Source organism: Diuraphis noxia, unplaced genomic scaffold (genome assembly GCF_037042655.1).
Source record: "Diuraphis noxia isolate RWA-SAM2 unplaced genomic scaffold, SU_Dnox_SAM2 contig0003, whole genome shotgun sequence".
In the NCBI taxonomy this organism is placed as follows: Eukaryota; Metazoa; Arthropoda; class Insecta; order Hemiptera; family Aphididae; genus Diuraphis; species Diuraphis noxia.
This window is the reverse complement of record NW_028301713.1, coordinates 24444753-24462465: the sequence shown is the minus strand read 5'-3', so window position 1 is coordinate 24462465 and position 17713 is coordinate 24444753. Positions and strand designations below refer to the sequence as shown.

Genomic DNA, 17713 nt, shown 5'->3' with positions numbered 1-17713 from the left:
ATAAAGTTAGAATTTTGAAAAATAATGAAAATAGAACACTAACATCTCAGGGTACCAAAGCTCTACCATAGGCCTCCATACCTACTGATCGCAATGCTGCCTGATTCAATCTCACTTATTACCTATTGTTGTATGCACATAATGCCTAGCTGATAAATATTCGAAACAATTTACTGAGATGAATTACCCTTCTCCCCTACAAAAAAAAAAAAAAAAAATTAAAGCACTTATACAGTTTCTGCTCAGTGACAAATATTACATATAGGGCATTGTTTAAAAATTAAATGCGTACGAAGCGTGTATAAATGTATAATTAAACCTTAAATCTTATTTTTATATGGTACCTTCATTTTTACCTGCCGATTCGGCGTACGGTTGCAATTTTTTCATTAATAATTATAAACAAATTTTAGGTACTCAATTATTTATTTAATATAGTTACTTTATATATGCTATTTGAATGTAATTTATTCAAAGGAAATGAATGAAATGACCACTATAATATTGGCTATAAATTATTCAATTAATCACTAAAATGTCATTATTATCCTAATATGATAATGAATGCAAGTAAATTGCAAATTCTATAGAGTTTTGTTACCAAATAAAAGATTTGAATTGTACCTATACACAAATATATTCATGTATTATGTATAGTTTAGTACTAAAATAATACTATGCTTAAATAATAAATTATACCATAATAGAGATTATTTATTGAATTCTATATTATACTCATGACTCATGTATATATTATGTAGGTATGTATAGTTGTAATATATCATTTATATATATTATTATTATTTAGTCACATTAATGTGAAATATCATGATTTCTAGCTTCTAGTTATTAAGAAGTATGGTCAAATACTTTTATAATAATTTTAAATAATCATCAAATTTATTGTATTTATTTTATTGTGTACAATAACGATTATACGATTTTCTGCTGATTAAAGTGTAATAAAGCTTTGTTCCAAAAAATGTACATAACAATTCTATGGAAAAAGGACTTAGTTTTTCCCAAATTTTACCCCGTTACCGCGTAAGTACAACATTAATATAATTATAGTGTGTGAACGAACGTATATAGTGATTTTATGTCACCCGATTGTCGGGTAATAGGGGGCATCCCTGTGTATTGGTAAAGATAAATACTTGTGAGCTCGGTGTGACGGTGTGCAAGCATTTTCCATACCTGGCCAGTGCTTCTCTCCGTGTCAACCCTTGACCACACTGTCTAGGACACCAATGGGTTCTCAAACTGCTACCTGTTGTGTACACAAAGGAGGGTATGACTTACTATACTCGGTGCTATCCCATCCATTGTTTGATGGTCTTCGTACTGTTTTCGTCGAAAAAGGTTTCACGACGTACCTAAATTCTCAAACGGCTCCGGTATTTGACAAGAATTATTTATTTTTTACTTTGCATATTAAATTTTAAAAAAACTCACAAAAACACATATGATGTTAAATTGTTAATTTATTAGCTTAAAATATAAATAAATAATAAGAATACAATATAATACAATACAATAATTGTTAATATACATGTTAAGGCCCAACAAATGAACAATCTTAAATACATTTTATAAGTTTAATAATAAATATAAATTTATTTTTATTTTAATACCTAAATATTTTGTATTACTTTTTGTTTAAATCTCTAAGTTTATGAACAGATGTAGGTAGTTTTAAAAAAATTGTGATGAAACGAAAATACGTGATTTTTTAAATAATGTCAATTTTTATATAAAGTTTAAAAAATAACATATTTTAGATACCACTCTTCATTTAAGACCATTTAAAGAAGTCTAATGGATGTATGCATTGTGAATGAATATTGTTGTCAAAAAAGGGATCCGTTTGGGTATTAAACGTAAAACAAATTTCTACATCTAGTTAGCGTAGTTAGTTTTGTTCATGACATATTCATAAGATATAAAATACATATGTACATAAAATATGTATCTATTATGCATATTATGTTTATAAAATATAATTAATAATGAAACAATTGATCATTAAATTTATCCAACTCCCTTTTTTAGAACATTTTAACTTTTAAGTGTGCTATCCTAAAAAAAATGGCACTTTAAATCATATATTTATTTTCTAAAGTAATATAAACGTCTTGTGTTCTATTCACTAAGTAACTATTTGTACCTATATGAAAGATAGATATCAATTAGAATCTCTGAATTATTATGATATCAAGTATATCATAACATTGGTCGAAATACATTATTGCTGCTTTTAATGATAGACAATCAATCGTTCCCGACCACAATTTTTATCACATCTACATTGATAGATTGATTTACCAAAAAATAACTTAAATGGCAGAAGCTATACCAAAATAAAAATTTAAACAGGTTCCAGGACTGTTCTGTTATTAGTCTGGTTTACTTGCTTTATTTTAAATACAGATTGAGGATCTTAGGAAAATTTTTCCAAACAATGAATTTCCTTTAAAGTTAATTATAATTCATTTAATTCACTATGAAGAATAATATAATGCAAGGCTCATGCAGTCAAATTATTTTGAAGTTAAACTTCTTTACGCAGGGTAGTGAGGAAAAAAAGCGAACGAGCGGCCGTACGAACGCGAACACGGACATGTCGTTGTACGCAGCCGCGGATTGTCGTAGCTGTATTTTGTAAACGGTTATGGGTTGTGTCATTAAACGACAGTATTTTTGGTTGGGTTATTAAACAAAGAATAGTTAATCAGCAATAATATTAATGAGATAAATATTTAGATAAAAACGGAATGATCGTCCGGGATGATTTCATAAGGTCGTCGGGGCGGCGGTGCGAAGCGTATCAGTACGTCATGTACATAATATGACATAATAATAATATTACATTATTACGTATTATAAATTATAATGTTGCGGTCGGTGATATAATATTATATAGTCTATACAAATTACTGATTGTAAAGTAGACACATAATATCTAAATAATAAATAAATTCCAAAAAATCTTGATATTAATAAATTAATCTCATGATAGCGATATGCCCATAAAGTTTAACTTTAAAATGTTCTTTTGATTAAATGTTCAAGAACAAATTATTACAAAACGTTCTTCTGATTAAATGTTCATGAATGTATTATTATTATTATTTATTACAAAACATTCCTCTGATTAAACATCCAAGAACGAACAATGTTATAACGTTTATTAGCTATATCGTTTAAGAACTTAAAATTTTTAAATGTTTTTTTGGCGAAATATTCAAAAACATAAACATTTTTTATGTTTTTCTAATAAAATGTTCGGTAAGCCATTTAATTCATAACGTTATATCTATAACCGTTTGTTGAAGATAACTTAATTTAACGTTTATCGCAATTAAAGTTCAAAAACAAAGTATGGAACCGATACCGTACCAATATTTAACGGTTAAGGTCACCCTGGTCGGTGACAGCCGATGCGGTTTCGACGACGACGATGATAATAATAATATCATACACACGCAGTCGCGACTTGCGATTTAAGGTCATGGTCGTGCGGCGAGGCGGTTTTTCTATTGGCGGGTGGGTGGAAGTGGCGACGGCGGTTTGCGTTCCCGTGGAGGCCAAGTTGTGCACGTATCCAGTGTGCTTTTAGCCATTGTTAATATTGTTATTAAGTAATAAGTAGTTTCTATTTTAATATTTTAAATTTTAATGGTTACTTGGATTTATTTACGTACTACGTACGACTGGATTTAGTAAAAATAGTAGGTATTTTTATTTTACCTAATGATTATAATTTACAATATAATATTACCGAAATAATAATCTCGAGTTCGAACTAGGTTATTCACCGTCGTTGTTGTTCGCCAATCCGTTCGGTCGACGGTCGTTCAATCATTAGCATAAAAAATATAATTTACATTGTTTCTTTTCTTTCTTTATTATCCTCATTATCCCTGCAGTCTATCCATGCCTTTCTTTCTTTTTCACTAACTCACGTGTACCGTTCAAAAGAAGTTTAACTTCCCGCGCGCATACTGGTAACACACACTGTTTTTTTATTTTATGATCTATTTACTGAAAAATGCTATACGTTATGCTCAAACTTCATTAATCATAATTTCCAATACAGAATAATCGTGTTGATAAACTTAAAAAATGATTTATACATAAATATAAGTATTTATACATACCTAATAGTACCATCAAATATAATTAATTTCTTAAATTGAAAAATAAATGCATACTACTATTATTTTAGTATTTTTAGACATTTTTTATATTAAATTTATTTTTCTAACACTTTCAGCAATATGTACTAAACTATCATTTGTATTAACAATAGGTATTAAAATATGAAGTTCAATATCTGTTGATAAATTAAGATATTCACTGTCTTCATTACCATTTAAAATTTCTAGCTCTTTCCTAACTTTTTGGTGCTTAATTTTTTTTTATTTGTCATAGATTTTAAATTCAAAAAGGTAGTTATTACATCTACCTAGATTTATTTAATTTGAACATGGTAGAAATTGTTGATCTCATTAAATTAATATATTTATCAATTATAAATTATGAGAATTTTGAGTGGTACTGCTACATTACTTCTCTCATCAAGTCTTCATGTCTTGTATTTGTATATATATAATACTTGATATATAATATATAATATATACCTAAATTATTATAAATTATTTATCTTATTTTGAATAACATTTATAAACAATGAAAAATTTTAAATTTCATAATAATATGTACATCCCGTTTCCTATACTTAAATATGATTATAATTTAATACTTATTTATTTATTCGTATGGCTTAACAAATCAACATTAAAACAAATATTTAGTTTTAATGATAATAAAAAAAATCAAATGATAAAATAAAATATAAAACAACAGAAATTAAGTTAAATTGATCTTGAAAATTTTTAAGGATATATAACATATATAAAATAATATAATATAATGACGCGTGAACAGTTTTCAGTTGTACGTCCAGTTCCTTATCCACTTTACTGTTTCCGGTGTTATGCCGTGAATTCCTTCGATACCTAGGTTGAATTTCTTTAATTGACATTCATTTATAATATGATATACTGATATATGGTTTGTCTATCGTCGCCGCAATCGCATGCTAGGCTGACTTGGAGTCGTTATTTAAACATCATATCAGCACAACGACCATGGCCTATTCAAAGACGATTTAGTACAGACCACTCATGTCCAGGCAGTTCCATACCCATAACTCCTTGATTTGGGTCCAGCACCAGGTTTTGGTTTTTGATTGGTATAGTAGAATTAGTCCATTTATTGCACCAGTACTTATTAGTTTCAAATTCTGATCTTATTAGGTCTTTGGCGGTCTTCCAAGGTGGTTTCTTTGATTTTAGTCTGAGTGTTGGTTTGTCTTCTAATCTTTCGGCTAGTAGTGAATTCCTCCTTTCTTCGGATTTTTTGATAATATTAATAAGTTTCTACTTTCTTCGTAGGTCTGGTGGAGCAATATTGGTTAAAGCTGGTAGCCACTGTAACTGACTGGACTTCACTCTCTATGCAATTGTGTATTAACCCTCCACAGGCAAGCCTATAAATTCCAACAGACCAGACAAGGGTGGTCACGGGTGACCAATGTAATTTTATATTAGAAATAATCAAACTTTTTTATAAATTCTCTTTATTTTTAATTATCATAATTAATACTAATATGCATACTAAAGTATAATCAATGGTAATGTATATTTATAAAAAAAAAAAAAAAAACAACTTGAATTTATAAGTGGTTGAGATGACCAAATAGTTTCTTGGTCTTTTCCCAAAAAAAACTCACGATCTGTAAGCTGGAAGCTTACTGAGGTATAGCAGATAAGCAAAAATATATCAGGCAAACGGTGGACTTATCTATAAAAGGGTAATGGATAATCCGGTGCATAGTATTTAATGTTATAATCTAGTTATTAATGTGTTATCTTAGTCCGGTCACCCGTGACCGGGCCTTGCCTGTAGAGGGTTAACCTTCTTTACATGTGCACTATTGCATAGCGTAATTGTGTAATTTAATACTTAAATTACATCTGAAAAACCTACCTATAATTTGTAATAAACTTTATATTATTTTATATTCCTGACGATATACTATTTACTATCACTAATTTTAGTATCAATTAATACACAAAGGTAAATTTTTAGTCATTAAATAAATAAGGCCAACCACTAGCCAGCCTGGGAAGCCAAAATAGTGGGAGTGATGCATGCATCACGGGTTGACCCACCGATATCAACTTTAAACCTCATTGGTACTGAGGGAAAGGGGAGCCCCATCGTACGCCGGTCCGGCATGCCGTTCCGGGCTCGATGCCCCTCAAGGTTGAGGCTGAAACGCGGTGGTTGTGAGACCAGCGCTAAATAGTAACAAAACCACCCTACCTTGGTAGGAGGATGCACCCTAAGGCATAATCTAACCCGAATCAGAAAGGTACAAACCTTCTGGTCCGGTGCTGGTGGTCCCTATGACGAACTGGGAGAATGCCTAGCGCTATTCCGGACATCGGAATCTCATAACTAGCTCCTTGAGCTAATACACGGTACGCAGTTGTAAGGCCATGGCCATAAACCCTAAAGGATCATGTTCCCGAAAAAGGATGCTTCCGCTAGAATACCTTCATATCATAATTAATTATGAGTTATGACTATATTTTAATATATAAATTAATATTGTAATAAACCTGCGAATACCATTGATTATATATAGGAATAGGACTCCTTTAAAATATTGAATATGGTACATACAGATTTTTAAAGAAATTATACATTAAAAAGTTAATAAAAATCACAGCATTTTCATTTGAAAATAGAAATAAGTGTCACTACAGAAAGCTGTCACCACACGAGGACGACAAAAAAATTATTTTAATCCTACAATAAAACTCAACAAAACCCACAAGTTATAGTGATGCTTATCTAGATATAATTATTGATCCTCATTCCCAGAAGTTTATTGACGTTCGATGAAAAGTTACTCCTCTGTACTGACAGGTAGTAATTCTACAAATCGTAACGGCTGGATCGGGACTTGGCCTATAGATATCGTAACACTCATTTTAAGTACACGTGACTGACAAGTGGAGATAAGATACTATTTTCTTACTGTGATTGAAATATATTTTTTAATAATTATATATATAATCTAGGTAAGAAAAAAAGAAAATGTTATTATATTGTATAGAAAGTTTAAGAATACCTATTATTGGAAGTACACAATTTTCTTGTTGATATATGAGAATTATATAATATTATGGATTTCAATAAGTTCAATAGATAGTCATGTGTTGCGTTGATCACTTAGCCTTAGCGTAGTTAAAAAATAAAAATATAATGTCACAAATCATAAGTTGTGGAGTATGTAGAAAATGGTTCATTGAAAGTTCAAAGAAATGAAGGGGGACTGACGTGTGGCCAAATCGAAGAAGGCAGATTGATATCGTTAATTTCCTACAGAGATATAAGGGTGTGAAATCATCTGGTTTTGGTGAGTTGGTTGGAGATATATAATTTCATTTTACGATGAGTAGGTCCAAGACGTAGCGAAATAAGGTGTTAGCGTTTCCTAGTATATAAGCCATAAATTGGTCATACAAACCCAGCGGTTGTGGATGGCGTAAAACCGCAGAATTGTTTTTTTGGGAGCGGCATTCGAAGGGATAACGTATATTTGAAGAATTTGTTGACGAATGTCAAAACCTGATTCTGTTATAGAATATTAAAGTTGTCTAATATTGTTTATAAGAGGAGAATGTTGTAATTTAAATACCTAAAGAAAATTGATCAATCGAATTTAAATATAAGATGTCTGGATTTGCAGAACATTTTTAAAAAGTTAAAAAACTGCTTTTTTTAACAAGAAGTATTTTCAAATTTAATGCAAGCATTTAGTCAAAAATAATTAAATTAAATTAAATTATATTATAATTGTATAGGTAATTAATCATAATAACATATTATATTATAATAATATAATATTGTAATTTTTGATCAGGGGCATACTATAGGCAACTCATCTTACGAATTGGCCGTGACCATTTGCCGATAAGAGGAATTCCTTATCAATAGATGGGTTTATAATAATTCCTTAGTGCTGGGCTAGACAGTTGTTACATGTCCTAAAATGTAAATTAAACCAGAAAGTCCTTTTGATATTAACGGTGCAAACTGCAAGTTTCAGGTTAAAAAAAACTAAAACCTATTATAAATTACATTAATGATTCTTCAATAATCTTATTTGACAACTAAACCTATTACTTTGTGTTAAAAATGATTCTTATTTAATTATACTATTATTATAATTTCTGTCAGTTGAATAATTTTTAATTGTGTGTGTCCAGCTTAAATTTTAAAGGGCTTCTATATGTCATAGCAATAGAGTTTTAAGTATATTCTGCAAATCCAGACCGTTTAGATTTAATATAAGTTGATTAATATGAAATGTTTTGTGTCTATGAAGTATATTAATTCATTATGATTTACAGGGGTCAAATTTTAAACAATTGATAGATCATGAAAGAAAAAAAACATTATGATATTCAATCTTTACATTCTAATATGCAAACCTTAGCGTATGAAAACTGCAACAAATTTATTTTGGCTGCCGATATAATTGGAAAAGTAATAGATATTTAAACTAACAAATATAATATGTTATATATAAACATAATAATATTACAATAAAATACCAAATACATTTTAATTTTTAAACTTTGTATTTTTGTTGTAGATGAAAAATGATTGTAAAACTATAGAAGGGAAAATGGAATTGCTTTTATTAATTCACAAGGAATTCTTGTTACGCTCAAATAATTGCCTATGTGAATCGCACTTGAATAAATTGCAAGTTGAAGATATAAATCAGGTAAATTTAGTTTGATATGCTTATATTATTTAATTTGATTATTAAAATATTTAAGAGTAGGTATTTCACAAATATGATAGAGAACAAGAGAACAGAAGAGTATCAAATTGTCTCAATGTGCAAAAAAAATACTCAAATAGTCACTATGTTCTTTTATCTATAATTTGATCAATTTTCTACCTAACTTTCTCTTCATGTACAATCTTTCATGTTATTAAATTATTTACAAATCTTAGGTTATAATGTCAAGTCTTAACACAAGTTATTGCAAATGATATTAAAATAATAAGAATACAATCTTATGGTATGTAATTTATTATTATATATTTATTTATTCTCGTATGATATGATTCAGCCTTTAGTTTAATTATTTAATTTTTAAATTGTTGTTCCACTAAATATTAATTAGCTAAATAATGTAAATCCTGAAAAATTTGAAGAAAATGTATAATTAAAATATATCGTATCGATTGTAAATGAAACAAAATTTTTTTAAATAAGGGTAGTTGTATAATTATAATAATATAATAGGTATTTCGTATTACTTTATTATAGGCACCGAATAATATGGGTACCCAATCATATCAGTTTATAATAACTTGATTTAATTTGAAATTGTTTAATTGAATAAATTATATTATACTTCACAAATGTATGTATATAAGCAATATATATATATATAAGTATAAATATATTAATATATATATAATAATAATATAAATATATAAATATATATAAGCAACTCCAATAATAAAATCAAATACAAATAATAGTAATTATTAAGAAAATGTGTTACAGTACCAACCTATTTATTAGAGTGGTCAGTACAAAGTAGTTTTCATCAAATTACAGTTTCTTAACTTTAAAATTATTGAAATATAAAGTTGTTCTATAATTCTTACCTGAAACTTGCCTAACATTACTCCATACTGAGTTGACAAAATTGATTAGAATACAAGAAGTGAATCCTGGTGTTTGCTATAGTTTTGGGCTCTTTAATGATATAATTATGTATAATTTCTCTAATATAAGGCCAAAATAGTATTTAAAAATATAGGTATTTTTGAAATAAAAATTTTGTTTCAGTAGATTTAGACCTATAAATAAGTATAAAAACTATTATGAACCCCTGAACCTATGAATGACAATGGACATTACTCTAACATTAACAAGACATTCAAGCCATTTGATATTCAGGATTCTCCAAATAGCTCAACAACTCCTAGTCCATGTCATTCTTTATTTGGATATGAGAATACAACAGCAATATAAAGTTATAATGTGGGTGATTCATCAAAGTATAAAATAATAAAATTGAATTACTGTAGCTGTTCAATATCTTCCTTCACTGAATCATCATCATCACAGTCACAACAAATAGGCTTAACAACTAGGCGTTGAATTAAATTACCAGGAGTAATAAATAAATTTTTATGTATTACTTCTAAAATGTCCAAACAATTTTGAATTTTGTATCTAAAATTTTCAATTTATGTTTCAGCATTCAAGTAATTTACTTCACGGGCATTAACTAACGTGAAGTATGATAATGAAGGAATTAATATTATTACTAGTTACTACTTTGATTGAAAAATTAGACAATTCTATTTTATTTTCAACAAATATTACTCCGAACACTACTGTAGCACATTATGAAAATGATGAACCAAGAAATGCAGAAGATAATTTAACTGATAATAGACAATATAGATCTGAATCGGTAATTTAAAAATTAAAGTTAAATTAACCGACTTATGTTTTATTATTTATGTTTTAAGATTGTAACAGCAATGCGCTTGATGGACAATGATGTTTCTAAGACCTTAAGAAGAACAATGCAAAACAATATTTACTGATCACTCGTTTCAAATTTAGTTTAATGAAGAAAAAACAGTTTTCAGCACTGCAAAGCAGCATTGTCATTTTTGGTAAACCATATAATATATATTATTTGTTTTAAATTAAAAATATTGTCACTATAATTAATGACTTTATTCTTACAATATTCATTAGGTATGTTTAAAATCTTAAATAATTTAAATTGTAGTGTTTCTACAAACCTACAAAATTAGGAGAGCTTAAATATTATACCGAACATCAAGACTTAAAACAATCCACATATTTTAATAGTTATAAATCGGATACCTAAAAAATGTACAATGTATTGCCAGTAGAAGTTAAACAAAGTAACTCTTTTAAGATTATTTAGCTAACAAGTACACTAATGCTACTCATCGTCATCATATACAGCTTAAGGGACCATTGAGATCCAACATTGCCATCACAAACTTATTTCATTCTCTCCTATTGTACACATGTCTAACTGAGCCCTTTCTTGAAGTACTCTTAGATCCTTCATGACTGAGTCCTTCCGTCTTCTTCTGGCCCTGCCCAGAGGTTTTTTACCTGTCATTTCCACCATCAATGCTTGTTTAATAATTTGGCCATCCCCCTCCATACGTGTCCTAACCATTTGAGTCTTTTGCTTCTTGTATATGAGAGAATATTAGATCTTCTGTATAGCTTCCGTAATTTGTTATTATGTATTCTTTCAAATCCATTTTGTATCTCTGTTATATAGAGGGCCATACATTTTTCTTTCAAATGCAATTACACTCAGGTGGTTTTCCTTGGTGGTTGACCATGTCTCACATCCATATGTTAGGATCGGTCTAATGTAACTGGTGTATTGGGTTTTCTTTGATTCATAAGATAGATGCTTTGATTTAAATAGTTATAATAAACTAAAATAACACTTGTTAGCACTTTTAATTTCATCATGCAATAATATTTGTACTGTTCGTGTTTACCCCGAGATATGTGAATTGATTAACTTTTCCGAAGGTAAGATTATCTACCTCTAGATCTGAGTTATCTGACTCTGTTCGCAACATACACATATATTTAGTTTTCTATTGGTTCACCTCTAATTCCATCATTTTGCTTGTCTTCAGCAGTTTTCGAGTGGTTTGTATAACATCTTCTCTTGAGTTTCCCATTATGACTATGTCATCAACATTCAGTTCACCGACGTTCATTTTTCGATCTTCTGACATATCCCTTATCACTTTCTCCAGGGCTAGGTTGAATAATTCTAATGCTACTACGAGAACAAAATATTCTTATACCAAATTTATAAGACCATTGTATTTATAATATTAATTTTTCCCCACACAAGTTTTTCTCAGTAAGGCCCTGCAATAATCTTTTGATATTAATTTAAATAAAATAAAAATAAACGATTTAATTTTAATTTATTAGCATGCATTTATTGTAACAAGATTATACGCTGATAAATACTATTTTAATAGTGATGTTATAAACTTAATTTGGAATTTTGGATTCACTGACCACCGTGCATTATAATAATTCGAATACAAGTGAAATACCTATTATATAAGGAATATTACTATTGAATTGTACATTGTTAATGTAAGTACCCAACCCATGCATTACCCAATAATTATTCTAATTATAATATTTTTATTAAGAATAGCTAAGTACTTACATATCTATAATATGCACCTATATCTATATGTATTATATATATATAGGTTAAAAATAGTTAAGGTTTGAATTTAAAGGCAATATAATAAAGTCGTATAAACTCTGGTTTTTGCATCCAAGAAAAAAAAATAAAGAATTAAGCAATTACAACATTTGTTAAAAAATTAAATAGATTTCTACCTTAAAAATTTAACTATCGTGTTCAAAAATAATAAATTAACTTTTTAACAAATAACTTGTAACAAATACTTAATTAATTTTGATCATAATAAATCTCATTATAAATTTTTTATAAATTCAACTTGTTTTAAACTGAATAATATTATATTATAATAACAATAATTATTAATGTATCAACTTCACTTAAAATTGTTATTGTATAATTATTAGTTCTTTTATATTGTTTTGTTCCTTTGATTGGTATAGCAAACTATCAAATAAATATTGATATTTAAATGAATAAAAATTGAAAAGTAAAAAGCAAAGGTATTGATAAGTAAAAGAGAAAAAAATGTTCATCCATTAGGTATCTTAGAAATTAAATTAGATATATTTTAATTTGAAAATTATTTTTCTATTGGTATCAAAAAATAAAAGGCTTTTGCCTTTAAATCTAAACCCTAGTTACAATAGTACCTAGAGGTACCTATAGTATTGTTATTTAATTTGTTTACAGTAATAAGTATATAGTAATATCATTGATTATAGAACAGTCTATTCTATAATCAATGGTAATATTATACTATTATAAACATAGCATGTCTAGATGTTCATACCATAAATACAATGTTTTACATAACTATACGCCTGTATATACCTATAATATATATGAGTAGGTAATTAAAATTATTTATTTTAAACCTATTCTAGGTATGAATCAAATATTAATTATTAAAATATAGGTACTAGCTGATCCCCGTGCACAATAAATTTTGAGTGTAACTTAATTAAGTTTATAATTATATAAATCTGAAAATGTATTGAGCACGGGGATCAGCTAGTATATTTTAATAATTAATATTTGATACATGCCTAGTATAGGTTTAAAATAAATTTATAATAAATAATTTTAATTACCTACTCATATATGTGCATATAAGTCTTAAAAGGTTCAAAACTTTTTAGCTGATAGTTTTTAAAATGCCAAAGCCAAGTTGTAGTTTTTTTTTTATAGAAAATCAAAGGAAAAAACATTTAGTTAGGAACTTTATTGATATGAACAATGATTTGGATATTTATTGTGTTCACCAAATTGAAAAGTCTACTACTGTGAATTCAAGAGAAATTGCTCCAGAAAATAATTAAGATTTTTCTAACAATGACCAATCAATGATGTCCTTAAACACTAATTTATAAGAGTATTTTTTAACACAGCAGTTGTGTATTATTGAAGTTACTCAGACTATAAATGAACCAATTTCAGACAGTTTTACAATTTTTAATTTCAATCAGAATATTAATATTACTGATGCAAATGATTTTCAGAATGTGTGAGTATCTTTTATATTGTTTCTTCGAGACTTCTTAGGAACAGTGCAAAAACCAAAAAGCTTTTAAAATTACTATCAGTTGATAATTTGGAATGTTTAAAGTTACTTCCCATGGGTACCAAAACTCTTTTATCTACTCTTAGGCCAGGTCATGTTGAAATCAATAATATTGGAGGCAGACAATATATTTATTTTGGAATTTTAAAAGGGTTAAAATATTTGTTAAATACTATAGCTATATAGAGTCTGTCTGAATCTGAAATTGAGTTATTGGTTAACATTGATGGCCTTCCTATTAATAAAGGAGTAATATCGTTTTGGCCAATATTATGTAGTCCTATAAACTCATCAATATAGAAGCCATTCATTATTGGTGTTTATTTTGGATCAAACAAATTATATTATGTCAAAAAATATCTTTTCCCATTTATTGATGATTTAAATGATCTCATTCAAAATGACCTTCAATTTAATAATATAACTTTGAAAGTTAAAATTAAAAGTATTATAGCTGATGCACCAGCTCAAGCTTTTTAAAAACAAATAAAAGGCCATTCTGGTTATTTTGGTTGTGAAAAATGTAATGAAAAAAGGTGTTTATTTGTTAAGTAATATTTGTTTTCCCTATGATAATGCTGAACTGCGTACTGACGAGTCTTTTTTGTAACGCACTAATGAGAAACATCACATTGGAGTTACACCTTTACTTTTAATACATGGTTTTGAATTGGTTTTTTCCTTTCCTCTCGACTACATGCATCTCTGTTGTCTTGGAATAATGAAAATAATATCACATATTTTCCTTGTTAGAGGTTCTTTTGTTCCTAGCTTAAATGGTTCAGTTCAACTTTCGAGAGATCAGACTCATATGATTAATAATTGCATGAAAATAGTTGTAAAATGGATGAGTTCAGACTTTTCTCGAATACCTAGTGATAAAAATAACTTTATTTACTAACTCATATTGTTTTATATATGGAAAAATTTGGTTGTAACAAATACATGTAGAACTATTAAGGTGCATAACAAATAATAATAAATACTTAAATAATATTTAATATATTTTTATGTACGTTACAATTTATAATATATGTTCCCATTCTTTTTTATAATCAATGTAATCATTATCTTTTACATGAATCTAATACCTTTTTTAATACTCTAGAAGCAGTTTATGTAAATTTTTCACTGCCTGACAAAGATAAGCTATTACAAGATTTACAGAAATCCATGCAAATAAAATCATTATCGATTTCTAGATTATGTGAAAGGCGGTGGTCGTGTCGTCTTTAAAATTGTAAAGCAGTATGTCATAATAGTTTTGGTGTAATAGTAAATATTTTACAAAATGAAATAAATGAAGATACGAGTATGAACAAAGAAATGGCTCAAGCAATTGGTAATAATTTAATATATTACAAGTATTTTATATTAATATATGTATACTACATATACTATAAATTATAATAACTTGAGTAGGTATAGTATAACACTATAGTCTATAAAACATTTTGTTCAAAGGTCTTCTGTACACATTAAAAAAAATGTCATTCGTATTATATTTGTTATTTTTGAAGAAATCTTGGGAATAATAAATATATTGAGTAAAAAATTGCATCAAGAAGAAGGTAGAATTGGAAATGCTGGTATTGAAATTAGTGCTGTGATAAAAACAATTAAAAATATGAGAAATGAAAAATCATTTGATGTCTTATGGAATAATGGAATAATGTGATACAGTTTTTATTAAAACATAATATTGATGTTTTACATAATACACCTGAACCTGGTTAGTAAAAAAAGTTATCAAATATAATAATATTGTTTTAAACATAATTATATTTTGGAATTTACTTGGTATATATTTAATTATTATTTTGAAATTGTATAGGTGTAATTATGTCATCTAAAAGAAGACGAAAAGAATCTATTCAACTAAAAAGTTTTCATGTTTCTGTTACAACTGGCGCTGGAGGAAATGACATCTGTAATCAAGGTGTTGACATGAATAAAACAGAAAACAATAAACAATATTGGCGTTCTCATGCATATCATGCGGTATTGGATGCAATTATAGGCCACTTTGAGTTTAGGTTTTTAAAAGTTAGGTTTGGAGATTGAAAATTCAATAGATAAATTCATTAAATTAAATATGAATAAAAGCATGATGTATGACACAAGATCGTTTCGGTTATCTTTCTGTGTTGCACTATTACACATCGAGAGAGATATTGTTAATAATCTAGACCTCAATATTATACTAGACAAATACTCAAAGAAAGACCGCCGTATAGATTTAATATTATTGTAAAAAATGTGAATAAAATATATATCATGTAGAAAATATAATAACATATAAATTGATATAATATATAATTATTAATAAAAAAATTAAAAATTAAATAAAAAAAAATGAATTTTAAGTGATTTTTTGTTCTGGTTCCACATCAAGTATGACTTTTTTTGTTGTTTCCGTTTTTAAAAACAATTTATGTTGTCCTCTGTAGAACCAGAACTATAGTTTTTGTTTTGTTTAGTGGTTAATATAGGCAAATAGTGGTGTTAGGTCTCATCCAGTCAATAAAAATCTGGAGCTTAAGCACCCCCTAATTCAAATGTCTAGTTGCGCCAATGTCAGAATAGCTAAAAAAGGCAAAATATTTTTTGAATTGAAAATATTATACAATACCAACATAATATGTTGTTATATAATAAAATGGTATTGTAACCTAACCAAATATATATTATAAATTATTTGGTTAAAATTTCAAGTAAGTATGTATATAATTATTCATTTTTGAATGTTTACAAAAACAAATTGATATTTTTTAAAACATTTGCAAATTTTTCAAATTTACTTAATTTTATATTTTGATTTTCCATCGAAATACAAACAAGTTAAAATAATGATAATTTATTTCCTTTATTTAATTTTAACTTTAAAAAGTGTCTTTCAACAAAACATAACCAGATATCATTGTAAAACCAATTCATACATCACTCTTTATCTAATAAATTAATAGTATTATTTTAATAGATTTTAAATTTTATCTAATAAAAAATTTATGTTACTTTTAATTCATTATTAATGATGATGAAGATTGGGTTGACAACTAATAATTAACATTATAATAATATACATATATGCTTTTATTTAGGAGTTATATATAAATATTAGTGTTTTCTAGTTTTTTTAGATGCCATAAGAAACAAAAACTATCGAGGATATTATACGATCGTACACTATCTTGGACAATTGAAAAACAGTTCAAAGAATATTTAGGAGAAAAATTCTGCGACTTAGAAAATTAATTGATGAATAGCATTTTAATTAATTAATAGTTATGATTATGTATTTTAATGTTAAATTTTTTTTGATATTATTTATCATTATAATGTAACCTATAAAATAATTTATACTTAAAATATAATAGCATACATCTTAACTATATGCATTTATTTAAAAAATGGAAGTTGTATTAATATAATACTACAGTGTAATTAATATTCTATATTACTAAATTATAATTATAATTATGTATTATCATTTTTTTTTAAATATTTAAATGTAGGTATGTAATATATATATTCGACATAACTTACTGTTATACTGTCTGTTTTATTATTATTTTTTGGTATATTACTTGAGAAATCATTCATAAATACAAAATATATAATATGTTAATATATCAAATAGCTAATATAATAGTATATTTAAGATGACATTATATTAATATTTTATTTTATAGATTATGTTTGTATATTTAAATTCTGAAAATCATTTTGGCATGTATCAAATATTAATTATTAAAATATACTAGCTGATCCCCGTGCTCAATACATT

At 27.1% G+C, this 17713-nt stretch overlaps 1 protein-coding gene and 1 pseudogene across 2 annotated transcripts; both read left to right on the top strand.

The window, feature by feature from the left end:
- Nucleotides 1-8103: 8103 nt before the first annotated feature.
- Nucleotides 8104-10511, top strand: LOC107167922 (vacuolar protein sorting-associated protein 51 homolog). Its single transcript, XM_089222452.1, has 5 exons — nt 8104-8188; nt 8493-8628; nt 8738-8872; nt 9109-9176; nt 10374-10511. The coding sequence occupies exons 2-4, from the start codon at nt 8521-8523 to the stop codon at nt 9145-9147; spliced, it is 282 nt and encodes a 93-aa protein (XP_089078578.1). The 5' UTR covers nt 8104-8188; nt 8493-8520; the 3' UTR covers nt 9148-9176; nt 10374-10511.
- Nucleotides 10020-17361, top strand: LOC149057096 (uncharacterized; annotated as a pseudogene). The gene is made up of 7 exons (XR_016190905.1): nt 10020-10170; nt 10395-10592; nt 10651-10800; nt 10886-11058; nt 15035-15268; nt 15391-15658; nt 15761-17361. The product of XR_016190905.1 is annotated as an uncharacterized LOC149057096 (transcript).
- Nucleotides 17362-17713: the final 352 nt, after the last annotated feature.

Coding starts and splice junctions, on each gene's coding strand:
- LOC107167922 (XM_089222452.1), top strand. CDS start 8,521: ATGAAAGAAAAAAAACATTATGATATTCAATCTTTACATTCTAATATG. Junction 8,629..8,737: donor CTGCCGATATAATTGGAAAA/GTAATAGATATT, acceptor TTTTTGTTGTAG/ATGAAAAATGATTGTAAAAC. Junction 8,873..9,108: donor AAGTTGAAGATATAAATCAG/GTAAATTTAGTT, acceptor TACAAATCTTAG/GTTATAATGTCAAGTCTTAA.